The sequence below is a fragment of the Physeter macrocephalus genome, chromosome 21, assembly GCF_002837175.3.
Source record: "Physeter macrocephalus isolate SW-GA chromosome 21, ASM283717v5, whole genome shotgun sequence".
NCBI classification, from domain to species: Eukaryota; Metazoa; Chordata; class Mammalia; order Artiodactyla; family Physeteridae; genus Physeter; species Physeter macrocephalus.
The window spans coordinates 72,652,868-72,673,650 of NC_041234.1; the positions used below are offsets into that span (position 1 = coordinate 72,652,868).

A 20,783-nucleotide genomic window follows, 5' to 3' on the forward strand; every position below is an offset into this window, starting at 1 on the left:
CGGGAAGATCCCACATGCTGCGGAGCGGCTGGGCCTGTGAGCCATGGCCGCTGAGCCTGCGCGTCCGGAGCCTGTGCTCCGCAACGGGAGAGGCCCGCGTACCACAAAAAAAAAAAAAAAAAAAAAAAAGAATACAGTGTGTATTTGCTGAAGAAGTGATTGATACAAATATAATACAAATATTATAAGTGGTCAGTTATTTATTTCAGCATTTCTTAAATTACAAAATACCACATTCTCCTCATGTATTGTGGAAGTAGTAACTAAATGTTAAATACACTAAAAGCTTACTTTTGTGTTTTGAGTACTTTAAGAACTCAGTGTGTTTTACACTACTATATATAAAATAGATGACCAATAAGGACCTACTGTATAGCACAGGGAACTCTACTCAATATCTTATAATAACCTATAATGGAAAAGAATCTGAAAAAGAATATTTATGTGTGTGTGTGTGTGTGTGTGTGTGTGTGTGTGTGTGTGTATATATATATAAAACTGAAACACTTTACTGTACACCTGAAACTTAACATTGTAAATCAACTATATTTCAATAAAAAAAAAAAACTCAGTGTGTTTAGAAGTAGTTTCATATTCAATTAATTTTTTAGAATTAATATTGAATTATGAGTATTGCTCTATTTAGTTTTATGATTGTATTATAAAGCTGGAGTTAATGATTTGGAAGTATTAGCTGCCTAATTAGTAGTATGCTTCTTTCTGTAAAAATAAGATGAGTCATTATGGTCTCCTCTGTTCATGTGAATGGTACCTAGTCCCAATCAACCTATGCAGCAGATTTATAGGTATAAAAAATGTTTGTGTCTGTAAAGCAAATTAAAATATTTAGAGAAAAGCTCCTAAATAGCACATTGGTTCCACAGATATTTATTAAATGCCTGGTGCATTCCAGGAATGCATACTCTTTGCTTGGAAATACAAAAAAAAAAAAAATAAATAAAAGAACCCAGTTTCTGCCCTCAGTTAGCTTATATTGATACAATATAGGAAATTAATATGGAAGAATAGAATGAAGATAGTCATTTCTAAATGAGGTGCTTTGGGGAAAATCTGAAGAATTAGCAGAAGTACATGAGTTAGCCCGATATGGATTTGGGTGTGGTGGGGTGCGGTGAGCTGGGATAAGATGAGGGTTAATAGATGAAGAGGCTGCTGAAGTTGACAGCATTCTAGGCAGAGAGAACAGCATCATGAACAAAGTAATGGAAGTGTGTAACAGCATAGTGTATGTAGAAAAACTGCAAGCAAGCTTTCGTCATTCAAACCTAAGGGGTAAGATGAAAAGTGGTAAAAAAGAAAAAAAGGGTACAAATGAACTTATTTACAAAACGTAAGTAGAGTCATGGATGTGGAAGACAGGCTTATGGTTACCAGGGGATATGGGTGCGGGGAGGGATAAATTGGGAGTTTGGGATTGACATATACACACTGCTATATATAAAATAGATAACTAATAAGAACCTGCTGTATAGCACTGGGAACTCTGCTCAATACTCTGTAATGGCCTATATGGGAAAATAATCTTAAAAAAAAAAAAAAAAGTGCATATATGTATATGTGTAACTGATTCGCTTTGCTGTAAACCTGAGGCTAATACAATATTGTAAATCAACTATACTCCAACAAAAATAAAACAACAAAAAGAAGGGTCTAGACTATTTACAGGAAAAGAAAGAAAAGAAATGAGACCAGGGAAGTGAAAATGACACTAATAGCTAGCATTCTTTGATGGCTAGTTAATATACATGAGGCTTGGGTTCATGATCACAATTAATCTTGACATTCCTCTGAGGTCTGTATTCTCCATATTCCCCTTAATGTCCTGCCTGCCTCCATGATTCTAGTCTGATAGCATGATCTTAGCAGTGTGTGCCATTAAAAATTGGATTAGAGGTACATGGTAACAGAGAAATGTCACTGGAAGGAGAGCAAACTCTCTACCTAGAGACTGCCAAAGGTGACATTACCACACTCTTAAGCCTGGCTGTGACGTGTACAAATACAATCTTGTCACCGTTTCAGAGTCGATTCTACTTGGGGATGCAGATTCATGCTAACTACATTTGCAGGAGACTATAATTTAACCAGAATGTTATGAGATGGTAGGGACATAGTCCAGCACACATGAGCAGTATTTAGGGGGTTTTGATGGAAACAAACACAATATGAGTCAGCAGAATGATGTACTTGCCAATAAAGCCATATAGAGGTATAGTATTTCAAGACGAAGGACGTGGAAGTCCTTTCCTTCCTTGGATTTATCAAACCACAGAGTATTTGAGAGAGACGCTGAGTCATGTCACACGAAGATAGGTTGAAACTGGTAGGTATACTTTAGCCTGAAGGAGAGAATGTTGCCTTCATGTAACATTTACATGTTCCTTTAGTTTATTCCCCTGTCCAATCTGATTATCATTTCTCTTAGTTCAGACTCTTGTCACTAGTTACTTGAATTACTTCAATAGCCCAAATTATTAAACATAAGAGAATTCATTCTGGCTACTTTAAATAGAATACACACACACACACACACACACACACACACACACACACACACACACACACACACACACACACACACACACACACACATTAAGAGGTACGAATCAGGAGGGTTGCAAAACAGGCTCCAGGTAACATTATTATAGGAATAACTTCCAGAACCACACAACTGAAATATCTGATGAAGGAATTGTTGCCACCCCAGAACCATTTTGTCAAACTGTTGTGATAAAAAAGACACGTCTGCTGCCATCAATTCCATAACCACGTCATCTCTGTTGCCACCCGTACCAACGAAACGGGTGGCTTACTCGTGGCTTGCTCCCTTACATAGTTCTGAATCTACATCTCCTATGCCTGAATTTCATGGGTGGAAACTAAGCCACCTTACCTGTACTCTAGTTATAAGGGAGACTGACAAATGTGGTTTTTATGGATTCTTCCTTGATGGGGCTGACACTGGGAGAGTGTTTAAAATGTAAAGGGCATGTTCAAGTGCTGTTGGGCAGCCAACCATGACAGAAGCCCACTGTGGTCTGGTAGCTAGTCTCTTGGCCTTCACTCAGATTTTTCTCAAGACCCAAATCCTGATGAAGACTTCTTTGCTGACCTTCCCATCTGTCCTCTGTGTTCCCAAAACATCGTCTACATGCCTCTGTTATAATGATTTGTTTGCATGTCTGTCTTCCCTACTAGACCATGAATCATTTATTTTTATTTATTTAACAGACACATATAGCATTTACTAAGTATCAGGCATTGTTCTAAGTACTTCACAAATAATAACTCATTTAATTTGTGGGCTCAAGCACTCTTTCAAATTTGCATTCCCTACCCAGTCTAGCATAGTGCATGGTGCATGGTATGTGTTCAGTAAATAAGTGATCCAAAATTTAGAAAGTAGAGGAGAAAAAATAACGACAGTCTTTCCACCTTAATATGATATTAATATTTTATTGTATTTCAGATCCAGTCCTCCAAAGAAAAAATTGGCAAAAATTAAACTGCCCTATAATGGGATGGGCTGCCTGTAGAGGTAGTGAGTACCCTGTTAGCTGAAGTTGACACAGAACATAGATGAGTGTCTGTGGACTTTATAAAGTGCTATCCAGCCTCGTTTCTTTGATTCTACTTTGATTCAACAATGCTAGATCTAGTCAGAGAAAGAGAGCCTGCCTTCAAGTAAGTCATTAACAAGTGGGATATACAAATGAGAAATAAGGAGATAAGACAGGAAAGGTAGAGAGGTAGAGACGGTGATGGAGGTGATTGGGAAAGGAGATAGGTATATATACACAAAATTTATAAGTATTGATTGTGAATTAATCATCATAGGAGTCACTGCAGTGGATGCAACTATAGATCATGAGATTCTTGCTGTCACTGAAGTTACTATTCAATTGATGGCAGTTTGATTACTTTTTAGGTGTCCTTTGTTTTTTCCCCCACATTCTCACATATGAATCTTTAAAATAATTTTAGTATTTTTCTTTGTTGGCCTATTAGTTTACTTGATTAAAAAATAGTAATGGTTAGAATTACTAAGCAAGTAAAGGGATAAAAATACTGATTTCTTTTTCTGTTTTTAAAACATTGAGGTACCATTCAGATGCCATAAAATTCATCCTATTAAAGTATACAGTTCAATGTGTTTTTTTCACATATTCAAAGAGCTGTGCAACCATCACAGCAATCACTTTTAGAACATTTTTATCACCCCCAAAAGAAACACCATATCTGTTGGAAGTCACACCCCAATTCTCCCATCCCCCCTTACCCTGCCCCTGACAACCTCTAATCCACTTTCTGTCTCTATAGATTTGCCTGTTCTGGATATTTAATATAAATGGGATCTTATAATATATGGCCTTTTGTGACTGGCTTCTTCCATTTAGCATAATGTGATTTCAAGGTTCATCCATGCTATAGCATGTATCAGTACTTCATTCCTCTTTGTGGCTGAATAATATTCAGTTGCATGGACATATGACATTTGTTTATCCATTCATCACTTGATGGACATTTGGATTGTTTCCACTCTGATGCTGCTGCTGCTATGAACATTCATGTACAAGTTTCTTTTTTTTTTTTTTTTTTAAAGATTTTTTGATGTGGACCATTTTTAAAGTCTTTATTGAATTTGTTACAATATTGCTTCTGTTTTATGTTTTTTGTTTTTCTGGCCCTGAGGCATGTGGGATCTTAGCTCCCTGACCAGGGATCAAACCCGTACTCCCTGCATTGGAAGGCAAAGTCTTAACCGCTGGACCGTCAGGGAAGTCCCCATGTACAAGTTTTTGTGTGAACAGATGTTTTCATTTCTCTTGGGTATAAGCTGAGTCATGTGGTAACTCTAAGTATAACTTTTTGAGGAACTGCTAGACTGTTTTCCAAAGTGGCTGCATCATTTCACATTCTCACCAGCAGTGTGTGAGGGTTCCAATTTCTCCACATCCTCACCAACAATTGTTATTACCTTTTTTGTCATAGCCATCCTGGTGGGAGTGAAATGTTATCTCACTCTGATTTTGATTTGCATTTCCCTGATGAATAATGATGTTGAACATCATGTGCTTATTGGCCATCTGTATATCTTCTTTAGAGAAATGTCTATTCAAATCCTTTGCCCACTTGTATTTGGGTTATTTGTCTTTTTATTGTTGACTTGTAAGGCTTCTTTTTATAATTTATATACAAGCCCCTTATCAGACATATGACTTGTAAACGTTTTCACCCATTTTGTAGGTTGTCTTTTCATTTGATGTTACTTTTTGAAGCATAGTCCTTTCCAACTTGATTTTGTGACCCTTCAAGAGTGTCTTAATATAGTGGTCCCCAACCTTTTTGGCACCAGGGACTGGTTTCATGAAAGACAATTTTTCCAAGGACAGGGAAGTGGGGGATGGTTCAGGCGGTAATGCGAGCGATGGGGAGCGATGGGGAGCGGCAGGTGAAGCTTTGCTCACCTGCCGCTCACCTCCTACTGTGCGGCCCGGTTCCTAACAGGCCATGGCCTGGGGGTTTGGGGGCCCCTGTCTTAATGTGTTGCAGGGGTTGACATGAGTTTCAAAATGAAGAAAAATAATTTGTTTAGTGAAAATGTTATACATGTGTGTATCACAATATAAAGGAAGATTTCCAACCAAATTAAAGCTTATTGAACCTCAAAACAGTATGTTGTCGTAACAATATTTTTCTCTACAGTGATTAGTTTTTGTTATCCCTATCCAGGTAACTATGTTTCTGATTTTTTTTTTTCCAAATTCAGCAACTACTCATGAATCTTTCTTCAGCACCATATTGTAGCTATATACTTCCTGTTAATTTACAAATCATATGTGCTCTTCTAGATAATAATGATCCTACGAGAACATATGCCAAATAGTAAAGTGTTTGTTTATCTGTTTATTTTTGCTATCAGTGTAAATAAATAGCTTTGCTAAGGTATGATGTATATCTATGCTATAAACTGCCAGTTTATTCTATGGAATAGTTAAAATTTTTTTTTTTCTTTCTGCTCATTTATTGAGTAGGTAGTGACATGAACCATGATTATATGGTAAAGTTTATATAAGATTATGGTATATAGAGTGAAAAATAATAGTGAAGTAGCCAGAAAAATGATGGTTGTTGTTAGTCATAGCATGACTTACTATTTTAAGACAAAAAATATTAATTTTTTTCTTTTTCTTTTTTAAAAATTTATTTTATTGAGGTATAGTTGATTTATAATGGTGTGTTAATTTGTGCCGTACAACAAAGTGATTCAGTCATACGTACATATATATATATTCTTTTTCATATTCTTTTCCATTATGGTTTATTATAGGATATTGAGTATAGTACCCTGTGCTATACGGTAGGACCTTGTTGTTTAATATTTATTAATCACTTTTGAAACTTGTAAGCAGAAATTTGCTAATGCTCACAATAAATGTTCTTTTAAACAGGAGGACATGAACCTTAATGAAGAGCGAAAAGCTCCTTTACGAAACAAAGATTTTACCACCAAGCGTGAGATGGTCGTCCAGTATATTTCGGCTACTGCCAAATCTGTAAGTAGTGAGAATCTCCCGGCACCCACATAATGAGCTTAGCGTTATCTGCTTAAAAAGAAACAAATCTTGGCTCTCCAAGTTCTTGCCCCAGTGTACTTATATAGACTTCGTAAAATAAGCATATACGTGTACTTTAATACATTTTGTATATATTTCAAAACTGTTCTTAATTAGAAAGACTTCCATTCTTATAAACAAGACAGACTAAGGATAGAGGGCTCTGAGTTAATCCAGTAAGTTTTGGGGCTGAGTCTTTGTGCACTTACTAACAAATGACAGCAATTTGCAGGTATTCCACTTAATACACAGTTTGTTACATGAACATTTCAGATTTTGAGGGAGAAGATACAAACATAGCCTAGTCACGAGATTTAATAACTAAGTTTACATTAAAGCTATATGTCTGGTATCTGCTTGCATGAAATTTTTAGCAATGTTTTTAATAAGCAGTTTCGGTTTTTTTCATTATTTTCTGTGATGCTAACTGTAAACTACCTCATAATGGTTATTGTACAGCTAAGTTTAACATAAAGAAGGGTGTTTAATAGGAGCTTTAATGAAATCTGTGCGAGTCTCAAAAGACTTGAAAGTAGGGTTCATTGAAAAGACTTGTCTTCAGCAGGAAAATCTTCGTGTTTTAATGGAATGTGTTGCTTTGTTCATTTCCTAAGGTGCTTCCAAAAGTAGTTTTCAGGTTTGATTTATTTTTGTAAGAAAAAATGTATTTTTTGAAATGGTGCAATATATCTTTTACATTTCTGTAAGGAAGCTTTTCACATTTAGAGTTCATAACATCACTATATTTGTATATATGTATGTATCACACACAGTGATTTTATGTTTGTGTAATATGTATATCACACACACACATTTACATTTAAGACATACATATTTTAAATTTAAAAACTTGACCAGTGAATAAAATAGCTCTTCAGTGGAAAAATATGTTCTAAAGTTATTTGGCTATCCTATTAATGCTATTTCAGTACAGTAATTGCAGTGGCAATTACTGATGCATTTTGCCCTGAATTCTACAATTGTATTGATTCCATATTGTATTTCAAGCAAGCTAAATCTGAATGCTGAACTATTTAAACATAACGCATTGCAGCTCTGCCAGAGCAGAGCAACAGCATGTTTTTTAATTTGCTTCTGGTATCCAAGGGCAGAAATATGTTTCAAGTGATAAGTGAAATTTGCCGTGAGCATCGTTTTCAATAGAATTAGGTGAGCCATAGGGTTTTGCTTTAAAATTCTGATGAGTCTCCTCATTTTTGTACTCAGCTTATTGTTCACAGTAAAATGCTTTAGGAAGTGCAGGGTGTACATTCAATGTTATTTTTCAAATACCTAAAGGCAAATACACTAGTAAATCTATATAGCTAAATCTGAGTGCAAAGTACAAATAATAATACATGAATAATTACGTGGTGTTTTTAATGATAAGATTTTGTTAGTGTTTCTGGCTCATTTGTTGTTGTTTTTGTTTGTGTAAGTGGGACTGAATATAATCAAGATTGTATGAAGCTCTTACTCCTTAACCTTTTGATGTCGACTCTATCTCTATGTAGAGCTTGTTTTCACTTATCCTATTGTTTCCTCTTCAACTGACCAGAGAGGTGCACTTTTAATATATAGACTCATTTTTAAGATTAAAATGCTGAACTTTGGGTAAACATTGGATGAGCTCTCTAGAATTGCATTTTTTGAAACATGGAAATTGAATGTTTCTCAAAAGACCTGAAAATACTATAATTAAGGTGTTAGGCTCAAAATCAGTACTATAACTATTTAGTATGTGATCCTTATTGGCTTCCTTTAGAACACATAGGAGCACCTGGTGTGTGTACAGAACTTTCATTAGAGCTCTAAGGTTATACATTTTATTTGCAAGTATTTTTCATGGACCAAATATTATGATGAAAGAAAGCCTGTTGATAAGCATGCTTTAAAGCTTTCTCACTTTGGGGAGACATTCATTAGTGCTGTGTTTTGTGTGGCGAAAACAAAGGAAATTGCATGTGTGATTTCCTTTTGAAGGTGATAGGGATGCCATTCAGTGACAAACCATCCTCTCATCTTTTGACCTCTTCGTGATCATGACAATAAAATTTGCATAAATTATAACCTAACCTATGCCCATTTACCTATGTGTAACCAAGGTTTCCATCCTGCTGTCTTTTTTTTTTTTAACATCTTCATTGGAGTATAATTGCTTTACAATGCATCCTGCTGTCTTTTATTAGGCTTTAGATATGCTTTGCTTGTCATACTTTTTTATGCTTACTTTTTCATTATATTGATACACTGATTAAAAATGTTTCCACATTTAAAGTAGTTATGATTGTAACCACTTCTTTATGAAAATGCTTTACAAGTAGCCAAAACTTTCATCTTGAAGTAAAAGCAAAGTTAAGAATTACAGTCCGTGGTGGAAAAATGTCTTATAGTCATATGTAAAATGTGTGAAAATTATAATTAAATTTAAACATAAATTGTACATTTCCCCCTTTAACACCTGCATTAGTCATTTTGTATGGAATTGAAAAACAAATAAAATATGAGCTCAATAAGAGACGTGGGTCATTCTCCTGGGTTTGTGGATAAGGACCGTAAAGCAACATGAAACTAATACACAGGTTTGGGCTCAAAACCTGTTTCTAAAGCAAAGGAGAGTCTTTTATTGTGTAATTGACTATGCCAAAATTAGCCTGTAATAAGAGAATATAAAGGAAATTGAAAGATAATGATGAAAACTATTGCTTAGTTTTTTTCCTTTTCAAGTTCCTTAGTAGAGAATGTTAAGCTGTGTGAATGCGAGGGAAAAAGTAGCTTGAGTAACTCTGCCAGTGATGAATGGACTTTAAGGGAGCGGAAAAGAGCCTTTCCTCTGCTGGAGCTGTACTCATTTGCTCATCGTAGCAAGTGCGGTTATGGACCTGATCTAGGGGAGTTAGTATGTGTAGATAATTTGGCCACAGATAATCTGGAAGAGCCTTTGTTTTCAAAACACCAACATATGTTTTCAGAAATGGAAAACCAAGCTTTGTTAATACTGCAACATTGTCATATCAATTCATAATCCTGAGAGGCACAAGACATCAGTGATTTAGAGGGAATGTTGCATGTTATTTTTTAACAGCCTATATAGACGTTTATGAGGAAAAATTAGTCACTGAAATCCTAACATTAGTTTGCCAGATGTCAATGTCCTTATGAGAATATTAAGAAACTGGTTTATTTCTAACTTAAATCTCAGTCTTTGAAGTTGAGATTTAAAAATATGTAAAATTATATTTTCGTGAAGATGCATTGAAAGGTATCATTGATTTAAAAAACTCTCAATAGGAAATAATTCAAAATAGTGATACCAAATACATCTCTAAATTTTTTTAGATTGACCCATATAATAAGCATTTGAGAGCTGTAGTATATCTATTTGTATGTGTGTATACATATATTAATGGTTTTGCCTTTGCCATTATCAGATATTTTCTTTCTCGGGTCTTTTCGAGGCATCATCTAGATATGATGAAACAGTTGAACCCAAACATGTCCAAACCAGTTTCTTTTAGCTTTCCTTGTCTCATCTAATCTCTTTGCTGTATGTGCTTTAGCTAAATGCAATCATTTTGCAATCGGAATGAATCATTAAATGGGCGGTATTCTGGTCGTTTCACCGAGTATAGACCTGCCTTAATTGTTAAGAAGGCTTGCATTCATTGTTTTAGTTTCATGTCTGTGCTAAAGAAACAAGGGACAAATAAGATCCCTGTCTTTTTGGTGGGAGGAAATAATTTAGGTCAATAGCATATCTTTCAATTCAGAAGGTGGTTAATGGAACCACAGAAGCTTTTATTCAACTAAATAATCACTGCCTGTAAATAGTCTGTTGAATGAATATTTAAGAAAGCTACTTCTCTATTTGGAGATTCATGGATTCCTCTGAAATAATTTACTGGGAAACTGTCATTATCTTTTTGTATCTTGCAGTATCCTGTTAAACTTAGAATTCTTATTGGGATTTCAATTATATTTGATTTTTATTTTTTAAAGTACTATCTGAAAAACAGAGCACATAGTGATAATAAAACTGCTATCAGATTAATGGTTTTCAATTGTGGATTAGGTCTTTTTTGAACATTGCTTGATATTCAAGTGTAGGAAACTGATAGCAATGATTTAGATTGGATTTTAGTATAAAATTATGTTTTAGGACTATGATTTTACTTCTTGCTTTCTTAAACACAAATTCTCAGAAATTCTCTTTTCTCTTAACTATTAGAAAAGCTCAGTCGAGGTTGTAATTTTTGAACTGTTTCCTCCTTATGAATAACTATGTTTAAATACAAACTACTTCTTTGTCTTGGCATTATATACAAAACTGTGCTCTTATAATAGAAATTCTAGGATGACCTAGAAAACTAGAATCATAAGCAATCTATCTGCTTTGTAATTTTCAAGTATAATATAAAACAATATTTTAAACCTTAAATTCATAACAATATAAAATATTCCAGTTTTCAACCTAAAGTTTATTTATTAACTTAATGCATGACTTTAAATGCAACATTTATATTCTAAAATACATAATTTCAACCTTAATAGTATACCTGTTAAAATAAGGAAAGAAAAAAAAAAGCAGTATTTGGAAAAAATTCGATTTTCTTGTGATAATTTTTTTTGAGGGGTTGTGGGCTGATAAAATATCTGATGCCTGATTACACTTAATCTTGCGTTACTTGATGTTTACACTGTACTAGCTGAGAAGCCCATTACAGAAAATTAAAAAAAAAAATCCTCAAGTTGTAATAATCTTTTATGTGGGAATCTTTATTCTGCAGACTTTACACATTTTTGAAATATGGTAGAAATCAATACTGATATATTTGTGTTAGCCTGTAGATCTAAAGTATTAAAAGTATACATAGGGGGTAGCTATTTACTAATTTACTAAACACTTAACTTCTGTGAAAAGCTTCTCATTACTAATACTGTTGCTGTTTGTTTTTTTTTACACCATAACCACTCTCCGTTGACCACTGCATGCAGATAGTTGGAAGTAAAGTTATGGTGAGTACAAAAGATGTGTTTTACCCTTAGAAGTGAATTTGTGCTTTTGGGGATTGAGTGATTTTTGCTTATAGTATTTTATATGTTGGGTTCTTCTTTTGGTGTATATTTTACCAAAACAGTGAGGTGAATATTAAGATCAGGTGAATAGAATTTAGCTATGGTAAGTATTTTTCCTTTGGCTTTGGGAAATGCTTTAGAAGTAGAATATGCTTGTATATCTTGTCATAGAAAGTTTTACTTCTTTTTAAAATTTTTTTCTTTTTTTTTCATAATTGTGCCCGTGTCAGTCTCTATGATTCTGATAAAACTGTGTGTTTTACCTCAGTTTTTCAGGATGGCAGGCAGAGACTCCTAAAAGGTTGGTTTATGCTAACAGGAATTCTTATTGAAGTATCTGACTTTGACTTTAGTATCCCTAAGCACATAGTGTAATGAGAGCAACCTTTGATGTTCAGTCAGGAGACCCGCGTGCTTGTCTTTGTTGGGTGCTACTCATCAGCTCTGTGACTTTGGGCAAGTCATGTAGTTTCTCTGAGGTTCAGTTATTAAGTGGATAAATTGAAGTGATTTGCTTGCATTATCTTTTAAGGTTCTTTCTGTTGCTGTCTTCTAAAGGTTCTTTTACTACAGACACTGCATTTCAGTGCCACAATTACATGATACATTATTACATCAATACACCAAAAGTGGCCTGTATTGTAATTAAGAGCTATTTGTAATTACCCTGCCTTCATGATTAAGCAGTCTGCATTTCGAAAACAGGCCAGGAAACATTATCTTCAGCATCATCAGGTACCGTGGTATCTAGAATAGTAAATATATTTACATTTGTTTTGCTTTTAAAAATTGAAGTCCTCTTTTTTATTCTTTTTGAATTCACGTGACATTTAGGGGAAAACAAAGCCATCCATCTTTTGGGATGATTTCAAAAATCAACAAATATTTCTTCAGTGCTTATTATGTGCCAAGAACTGTGTTAGGCACACTGATGACTGGCAAATAAGAATGAGATAAGACCTTATAGTTTCAATAATATATGTTGAAATAATCAAACCTTAAATTGTGCCGGCTGATCGTAAGTGTGATAGGAATACGTGAGCAGGAGAGAGAAGTAGGGTTAGAGTAATTAGAGAAAACTCCATGCAAATTTCTAGACTTTCAGGATCTGGTGGCTGGGATTTGACTGGGGAGGAGAGATGATGGAGAAGCTCGCAGATTGTGGAAGTAATATTGAATGCAAAGGCTTGGAGAAAGAACCAAACTGTGTTTGGGAGGGTGTGGGAGGAGAAGAGGGAAATGAGAGATGAGGTTGACTTTGTTGGAACAAAGAACAAAGATGTAAATTGGAAAGATTCAAAAATCAAGTTGAAAGAGGATCTTGAAGTCCACATAGAAGATTAGAAATTAGTTGGAGCAAGCAAGTGACATGAGGGAAGCAGGGTTTAAGAAAAATAAATTTGATAGTAGTAGGTAGGCTGGATCAGGCTAGTGGTTCCCAAAGTTGAAAGTATCAAAAATGCAGATTTTGTCCTTCATGGGGTCTGGGATAGGGCCAAGAACTCTGCCTTTTTATCAAGCACCACAGGAGATTCTGATAAGGTAGGCTCAAGAGCTGACTTTGAGAAATACTGGATTAGGATAGAGAGAGATTTGTTTGGGGTGCTACCTAGGAAACTTGTGTGAGTCAGTGGGGACCTGCATTAAACTGGAGGCTTAGGTGTGTAAGGGTGGGGTTAAATAACAGAGTTTGGGGCAATGAAGGAATCTGGAGCTCATTTTAATGTGGGCCAGAGCCAGCCTATATTTCTGGTCTTGGTACCATAAGCAATCCAATGGCCTATGCCAGAAGCTACTGAAAGATTACTGATTTCTCCACATCCAGTTACCAAGTTCTTTCTCCTAAATAACTCTCAGCTCTCTCCCCTAATCTCAGACCCATCATTTAACACACCTGTGACTGCCCCGTCTCCTCAATACTCTCCTCGTCTTGGCTCTCACACCCCACCCACGCATGCTCTACATGGTTACAAGAGATGCTGCTCCTACCCCATCAAAACTTTCAGATGGCTCCCTGTTCCTTTTGTGATCTTATCCCCGCTTCCTTTTCTAATTTCACCTCCAGCTGCATTCTTACATGCGCCTGTCCTCTGTCTTTACAGGAACGCTGGGCAATTCCTTAACATCCTATTCTGTAATCCCTCTAAATCAAGCACATTCTGTTTCTTTGAGCCAGAATGCCCTTTTCTTCTTGAGTGTGCCCAGCAAGCTCCTAAATATCCATCAAAATTAAGCTTCATGTCAGTCTTTGAAGGAGAAGCCGTCTTAGATAACACCTTCCTTTCCATAGCACCGTGTATATAACTCAATTATAATATTTAACACATTTTATTATGATAAATTATATGTTTTTCTTCCCCAGTGAACATAGCTGGTGCCCTCAGAATACTAGGTCTAATGGGGAAGGTAGACAGGAAAGCAGAATATAAGATAGGGCCTGAAGATGTAATATAGGAAAGGTTGCAAAGTGGCTGCTTATGGTTTAGTGAACAGTTTCATCTTGTCTGAGAGTGTTTTGAAAGGCACTATAATGAGAAAGATGTTATGATTGATCTACAGCAGAAATGATTTCATACCCATTGTTTTATCTGTGAGCTGCTTCTTACGTTGGAGTTTGCAAATCCTGCAATAAGGGGAGGATACTCTAGGGATAGACCAGCTTCTAGAGGAAGTGAGGAGGGAATTAATTCTAGAGTTGAGGTGGGAAGGGTGCCTTCAGGAGGAAGGTTTTTTGTTGTTTGTTGAGACTAGAGAGAGGAGTGAAGAAAAATATTTAAAATCACCGGGTGAAAGTCAGGCACAAAAGGGCTTATTTTTCGTGGTCTCACTAATCTACAAAAGATGGGAAGTGTTTGTTGATCAAATGGACAGATAAGAATTTCATAAGAAGTGTTCAACACAGAAGAAATCCTAGAATAACCACTTTAAGTATTCTGGTTGCCTAAAGACTACATATGTTGGTCCAAAAATGAGTGATGTAGGAGTCAGACTGAAACTGGAAAGATGGAATATGTAATGAACCAGGTCTTCATGACCCTGTCTTCCTTTTGTCTCTCCAGTGTGGATTAGAAGCAGAATTGGAGACATTTGAGGTCCTCCTGATCTCAGACTACCATTAGCCTTAGTTTTCACTATTCTCTTTCAGAAATTTACTTTAAAAATCAGGCTGTTACCTGAACATAACCACCCACTCAGCCTCAAGCAGTCTTGCTTCTGGCTTGGCTCATTGGATTTTTTTTTTGTTTGTTTTTGGCTTCGAATATTTTCCTTCCTGTGTCAACATTCTCCCCATCCTCAGCTCTTCCATGAAGTCTATCCCGATGACCTTCCCCCCCGCCGTTCCCCCACCTCCTGATTTCCTCCTAGTAATTTCTCTGAACTTCTATAGCACTTTATTTTTAACTTTCTTTTGGAATCACTTTCTACTCTATTTTATAGTTTCTATTACATTATATGTTCTTTAAGGGCCTCTTTTATAATACTCCTATATTACTTTAGTTTATAATAATGTATGTCCTTGAATAATACTTTCTGTTACCGTGCAGGTCTGTCTTTTTATGTCCACAATATAGACCCTATGAAGGGATACAAATTTTAGTAGAGGTCATGGATTCAGAGGCAAATAGACCTGAGCTCAGATTCCAACTCTGCTACATACTAACTGTGTGACCTTAAATAATTTACTTAATGTCTCTGAACCTCAGTCTCCCTATTAACACAATGAGGATAATAATACTCAATTCAGTACGGTTTTGAAGTTTATTGTTTATATTTAATATATTTAACATATTAAGAACCTTGCAAATAGCAGGTCTAAATTACATTTTTTGGTTAAATGTATTAAATTTTATGAAATGCTTGGTGTGACAGACATAAAACATGAAGATAACATGGTAAAACAAGATGAGACTTTGAGCTGCCTCTTTTTTTTTTTTTTGCTAAGTATTCAAGATGTGTGCTATTTAATAGAGTGATTTATTCTGGGTCAAGAATGGTGGGAAGGATTTGGCTGGATGGAGGAAAGAGAATGTTTTGCCTGTTTATTAGAAGCTGTGTGTTATGTGGTATAGATTATTGCTGGGCTTTGAAAAAAATTAAAAATTCGTGTATGGTCTCAAGATAATATTGACAAGGTTATTTTAAAGATTTAATAAGATAGTTGAAGATTTGTTATAGATGCTATCTAAGAAAGGGTAGAATATCTTCTGATCGATACCTTAAAATAGCAAAAGAGAACTTAGAGTAGGATAGAGATAGAAAGAACTGAGTGACTTTTTCAATGGCTTCTAGTTATAGGTAAGTGTTGTAAACTTTTTGAAAGAAAATAAATTGTTTTTATTATTTAGTAACACATTGCATGAAACAGGTTTGGGAATCAGCTAAAATGACTAATTTGATTTCACTGCAAACCAGGAATAATGTATCCACAGGAGGAAGCAGAACCATTCTTCTGTGGGAAAAAAGGGTAAAAATTGACATGATTACATACGATAATTGGAAAATAGAATTATAATGACCAGACCTAACAATGTTAAATATAAAGTAACTTAATGACAGAAATAGTTGAGCGCCTAGGGCAAGCAGTAGGGTGTCTTTTGGGATAGTGTTTATTTCGGCATCGTAAAGACCTGAATTTAAATCCTGATTCAGCACTCATTCATTCTCTAGATCTGGTTAATCTCTCTAGCCACAGATTCTTTTCTTTTTTGGATAAAAAGTTACTGCCCACCTATTATGTGCCAGACACTATTCTAGGTGCTTGGATGATGAACCATTACAGATAAATTCCTCATGGAGCTTCTATTTTTACTTGGGGAGGCAGACAACAAGACGCATATCAAATATAGCGGCAGGTAGTGGTAAGAGCTATGAAGGAAAAAAAGCAAGATGAGAAAGCCGAGTGTGATCAGGGATGTGCTATTTTAGATAGGTGAGCTCTCTGAGCAAATGACATTTGAACAGACATGAGTGAAACTGGGGAGAGCCAATGCAGATATCTAGGGAAGAGCTTTACAGGCAGAGAGAGCATCAAGTGCCCTGGCTTTGAGGCAGGAGTGTGCCTTGAGTATTTGAAGAATTGCAAAGAGGCCACTGCGGATGGAGTGGAGTGAACCGAGGGGAAGTATGGGGGTGTTTTTGTTAAGGTGACTAAAAGCATAGGTTAAGTATATCAGGGGGTTGTAAATGTGGAAAGGTAGGTTAAGGTCATTTTAGGAGGGATATGCCAAGGAGATGGTACTTTAATAGTCAGTGAGGAATCCTGGAAGGTTTTGAGCAATGGAATGACAAAATCTGAGTTGCATTTGGGGAAGATTAATGGAGCGGTGGAAATTGGAGAGGTTAGAGACTGGGGCAGGGAGATCAAGCTGGGGGTTGTTGCTGTACTTGAAGTAATAAGACCCTGAAATGGAGAGTGGTTAGTAAGAACTAAGTGGAGGTGATAGATGAGAGAGATTGCAGAAGTAGAATATATCAGCCTCAGCAAATGATGAAAAAGGGCAGAGGAGATGTGTGAATCAATAATGAGTGAATTTGCAAGCATGGGTGACTGAAGTGATGGTGACTTGAGCCTTCATGGAGAAGTCAGGAGCAAGACTACGTTTGGAGTAAAACAGGATGAGTTCAGTTTAGACATGTTAATCAAGGAGAAATTAGTAGAATCACAGAAACAAGAATAAAGTTATTGCCACGCAAGACCATTTCTTTGGCACTCGTAGCATAGAGTAGAATTTTATAATTAGGTTTTCTGTTTCAAACACCTACTTTAACTATTGTAAATATATTCTCTGCATATGCTGCTGGACATACGTTGTTTATCATTCTAATAACATTTACCTGTTTATAAACCACAACCTCATTACCTGTACTAGGCAATGAAGGTCATGTGTGTTTCTTGTTGACTCAATGGACCCGGATAGAAAAGAGCTAATCATTTTGGTGGCCTGTAGTATTGCTTACTAGATAAGCCATTTTATGTAATTAGGATGTCACATTTGTACGTTTTGCAGTGTTTCTAAATAATCTGAGTCAAAAGGACAGCCCCATCATAGGTGAAGGGTAGGTACATATGTATGTTTCTTTGCCCTAATTGGGGCATGGCAACTTTGGGCACGATTGAGTGAATATTATAGGACCTTTTTCTCAAAATAGAGCCAAATGAATTTGTTTCCCTAGGCTGGTGAAGAAGTTCATGCTGAAAGAAAGTTCCTGTTAACAGTAAACTTATAGCCAGGCTCAAAGTAATAAATTCAAAATGCTATTGATGTGTTTCTTACTACAAGCTACCTACTAATTATAATAGCCATAAAATACCACTAAGCGTGGCAGTATGTATTGGTGGGCTGTTAAGCTGCTATTGCATTATTAAATTGAAGTTTTATTAGTTTACTGATCTAATAGTATTGTCTTGATTACTTCATGTAACGTTACACTTGTGTCAGACCAATTATTTGAATATATCCTGTGAAAAAAAGATCAAATCTTACTTTGCTGTTTCTTTTTTAAAAAAATAATTCTATGGTCCAGAAGGGGGAGACAAAACATTGATTATTGGAGTTTGAAGTAGCTGCTTCCTGATAAAACATGGCTTATTTGTACGCCAATTTGATTGTTTTTTATTCCTCTTTCTCTTGTTATAGGTTTAGAAATTGTAGGATAGTTGCTACTGCAAAATATTTAGTTTTATGGTGGTGACAATTTTGTTAAAAATCTAAATTCAATCAGAATAAAAATAATCAGTGCAATTATTTTTAACTAGTGTATATAAAGTAGAAAAGCTCAGTTGGTAATCAGGTGAAAATAAGACCTAAGACTGTTTAATGAGGGTATATTTTATAAGTGATCTTTTAAAAATAACACAAGCAATATTAAAATTCCACTTTTGGTCTTTTCTAATTTCACATTCATTATGTGCAATGAGTAGCTTCCTTCCCATTTCCTTATGTTTTGATACTGCAAGCTGGCTTGTGTATTATACTTGTTTTGGATAGGAATATCTGCATATGTTTTGAAAGGTTTTGTTATTTAAACCTCCATTCATTTTTAGAACAGTTTCTTATCAGTCCCTTCCCTTCCAGTGCATTGTCATAAATTACATTATTTCATCATACCAGATTAAATTCATTGTTTAAGGAATGCTAAGATAATGTCAATTATAAAATATTAGCAAGTCATCTTACCTTGGGCATTTGGAAACATCGAAAAGACAGTATGAATATTGACTTCCGTTTAGACATATATTTTGTAAATTGATGCATTAATATTTATGAGTATGGAGTAGTTATGTTTTATAGTGTATCCTGATATTAGAAACAAAAAGATATCCTTTTCATGTAGGATTCTGCACTGCAAGTTTATTTTCTGTGTATTTTGCTTGTGATCATGTTAAAAATTTCGATTGAGCTTCTTTCTCTGTGTATATCATCAGGTAAAAAGAATACATTTAAAATCTGATGTTTGGTGTAAGACATTTAACACTCTTGTAGTTATTATTTCATATTTTTAAAATTTTTTATTTATTTTTATTTAAATTTTTTTTTTAAATTTTTCATTTATGGCAACAATTTTTTAAAATTTATTATTAAAAATTTTTTTTTAATTTTTCAATTATTGCAACAATTTTGATCAGCCATAGAGCATGAGAAGTGTTTTTTAATATTTGTTTTGGTTGTTAAATAGTATGGTCTCTATGCCACATATCCTTTAAAAGCTCTGTGCAAAATTTACTGTTACCATTATTAAACAAGTGGCATGACACAGGGATATTTCTTACGAGACAATGCTTTCTTGATCCAGGTAGTGTTGTCAGCAGGGGAAAAATTAGACACTCTTAAGATGATGATCAATATTAAAGAGTTACCTTAACTTACTGTATATCAAATTTTGGCCTTTTTCTCACATGTTTGATTCAGTTTCCCATTTCAGTTCATCAGATTTCTGTTCTTGCTTATCTGTTAGGAAAAGACTGTTTGGTTGAATCATAATTAGCTCCTTTGAATGGGGTAACGGCAGAATAAGATCATCTTAAAAATGCCACCTTAGACTTATAAAGTGCTTTAGAGTTTTTAAAGCCCTTTCACACATTTTCTCATTTGAGCTACATACTATATGTATTTCTGTAGGTCTGTGCATCATTTTTTCAGGAAGACATTGCCTCCATCCCCAGATTCCTGGGGTCTGGCCATTTTCCATGGAGGTTTTTTGAGTGGTATGTACTGTCCAGGGTATTTTGTCGGTGGTCAACAGATATTCATAACGTGAATTAGTATCCAGTTTTTATGCTTGTATGAAATGCTTTTTGAGCCTAATGCTTTGTGGGCCTGCATCGCTAAATAATGGTCATGTGACTAGTAACACTTAAGGTAATTTTTTTTTACTGTGGTCACCATAATTCAGATACTGGATTACTGCATTCATTGCATGTGCTATTCTAGTTGAGACCACAATCGCCTATCAAAACAATATCGAAAACAAAAATGAATTTTAAGAGTGTCAATCAAAGGTACAAAAACCTTTCCAAGTTCATTTTTTATGCTGATCTGTTTGTAAATTTTTACTAACCTGTCATGGTTCCTTTCTTCAATGAATTTGTGATCTAAGGAGAACATAATTGCTCATGCAGTGTAATTCTTGTGCTTTGAGTATAGTAACTACTTTGTATACTTTAGGTGAATCATTTATTTTCATTGATGATGATGCTTTTTTGGCAGAGTGGTTTGCATCCAGAGAGCTGTTTTACAAATTGTGATTGGCACCTGTATACTAGGTAGATAGAGTGTGTGTGTGCGTATGTGTCTGCATATATGTATATCCATCTATCTGTCTATCCTCTCAGAGTTAAATGAGGTTACATAGGTTCTCTCTATGTTTGAAAGCTGAAAAGTTATGAGAACTGAGACTTTTCCTCAGAATTATTTCAGATTTTCTTTTTTTGTGGTATGCGGGCCTCCCTCTGTTGTGGCCTCTCCCGTTGCGGGGCACAGGCTCCGGACGCGCAGGCTCAGCGGCCATGGCTCACGGGCCCAGCCGCTCCGCGGCATGTGGGATCCTCCCAGACCGGGGCGTGAACCC

General features: G+C 35.4%; 1 protein-coding gene across 15 annotated transcripts in view; it reads left to right on the top strand.

Annotated features, from left to right (window-relative positions):
- DIAPH2 (diaphanous related formin 2) overlaps window positions 1–20,783 on the top strand; it is a 919,875-nt gene that overhangs the window by 72,870 nt on the left and 826,222 nt on the right. For 12 of the 15 annotated variants that reach the window (XR_008616350.1, XR_008616349.1, XM_055081634.1 and 9 more), the window contains 2 exons: window positions 6,474–6,578; window positions 11,634–11,654. Coding sequence is in view for 13 of the 15 variants with exons in the window: in XM_055081634.1 (XP_054937609.1) it covers window positions 6,474–6,578; window positions 11,634–11,654 (126 nt within the window). In the remaining 2 variants the exon portion in view is untranslated. The remainder of the gene's footprint in view (window positions 1–6,473; window positions 6,579–11,633; window positions 11,655–20,783) is intronic. The other 3 variants (XM_055081635.1, XM_024129504.3, XM_055081637.1) reach the window with 2 other exon arrangements.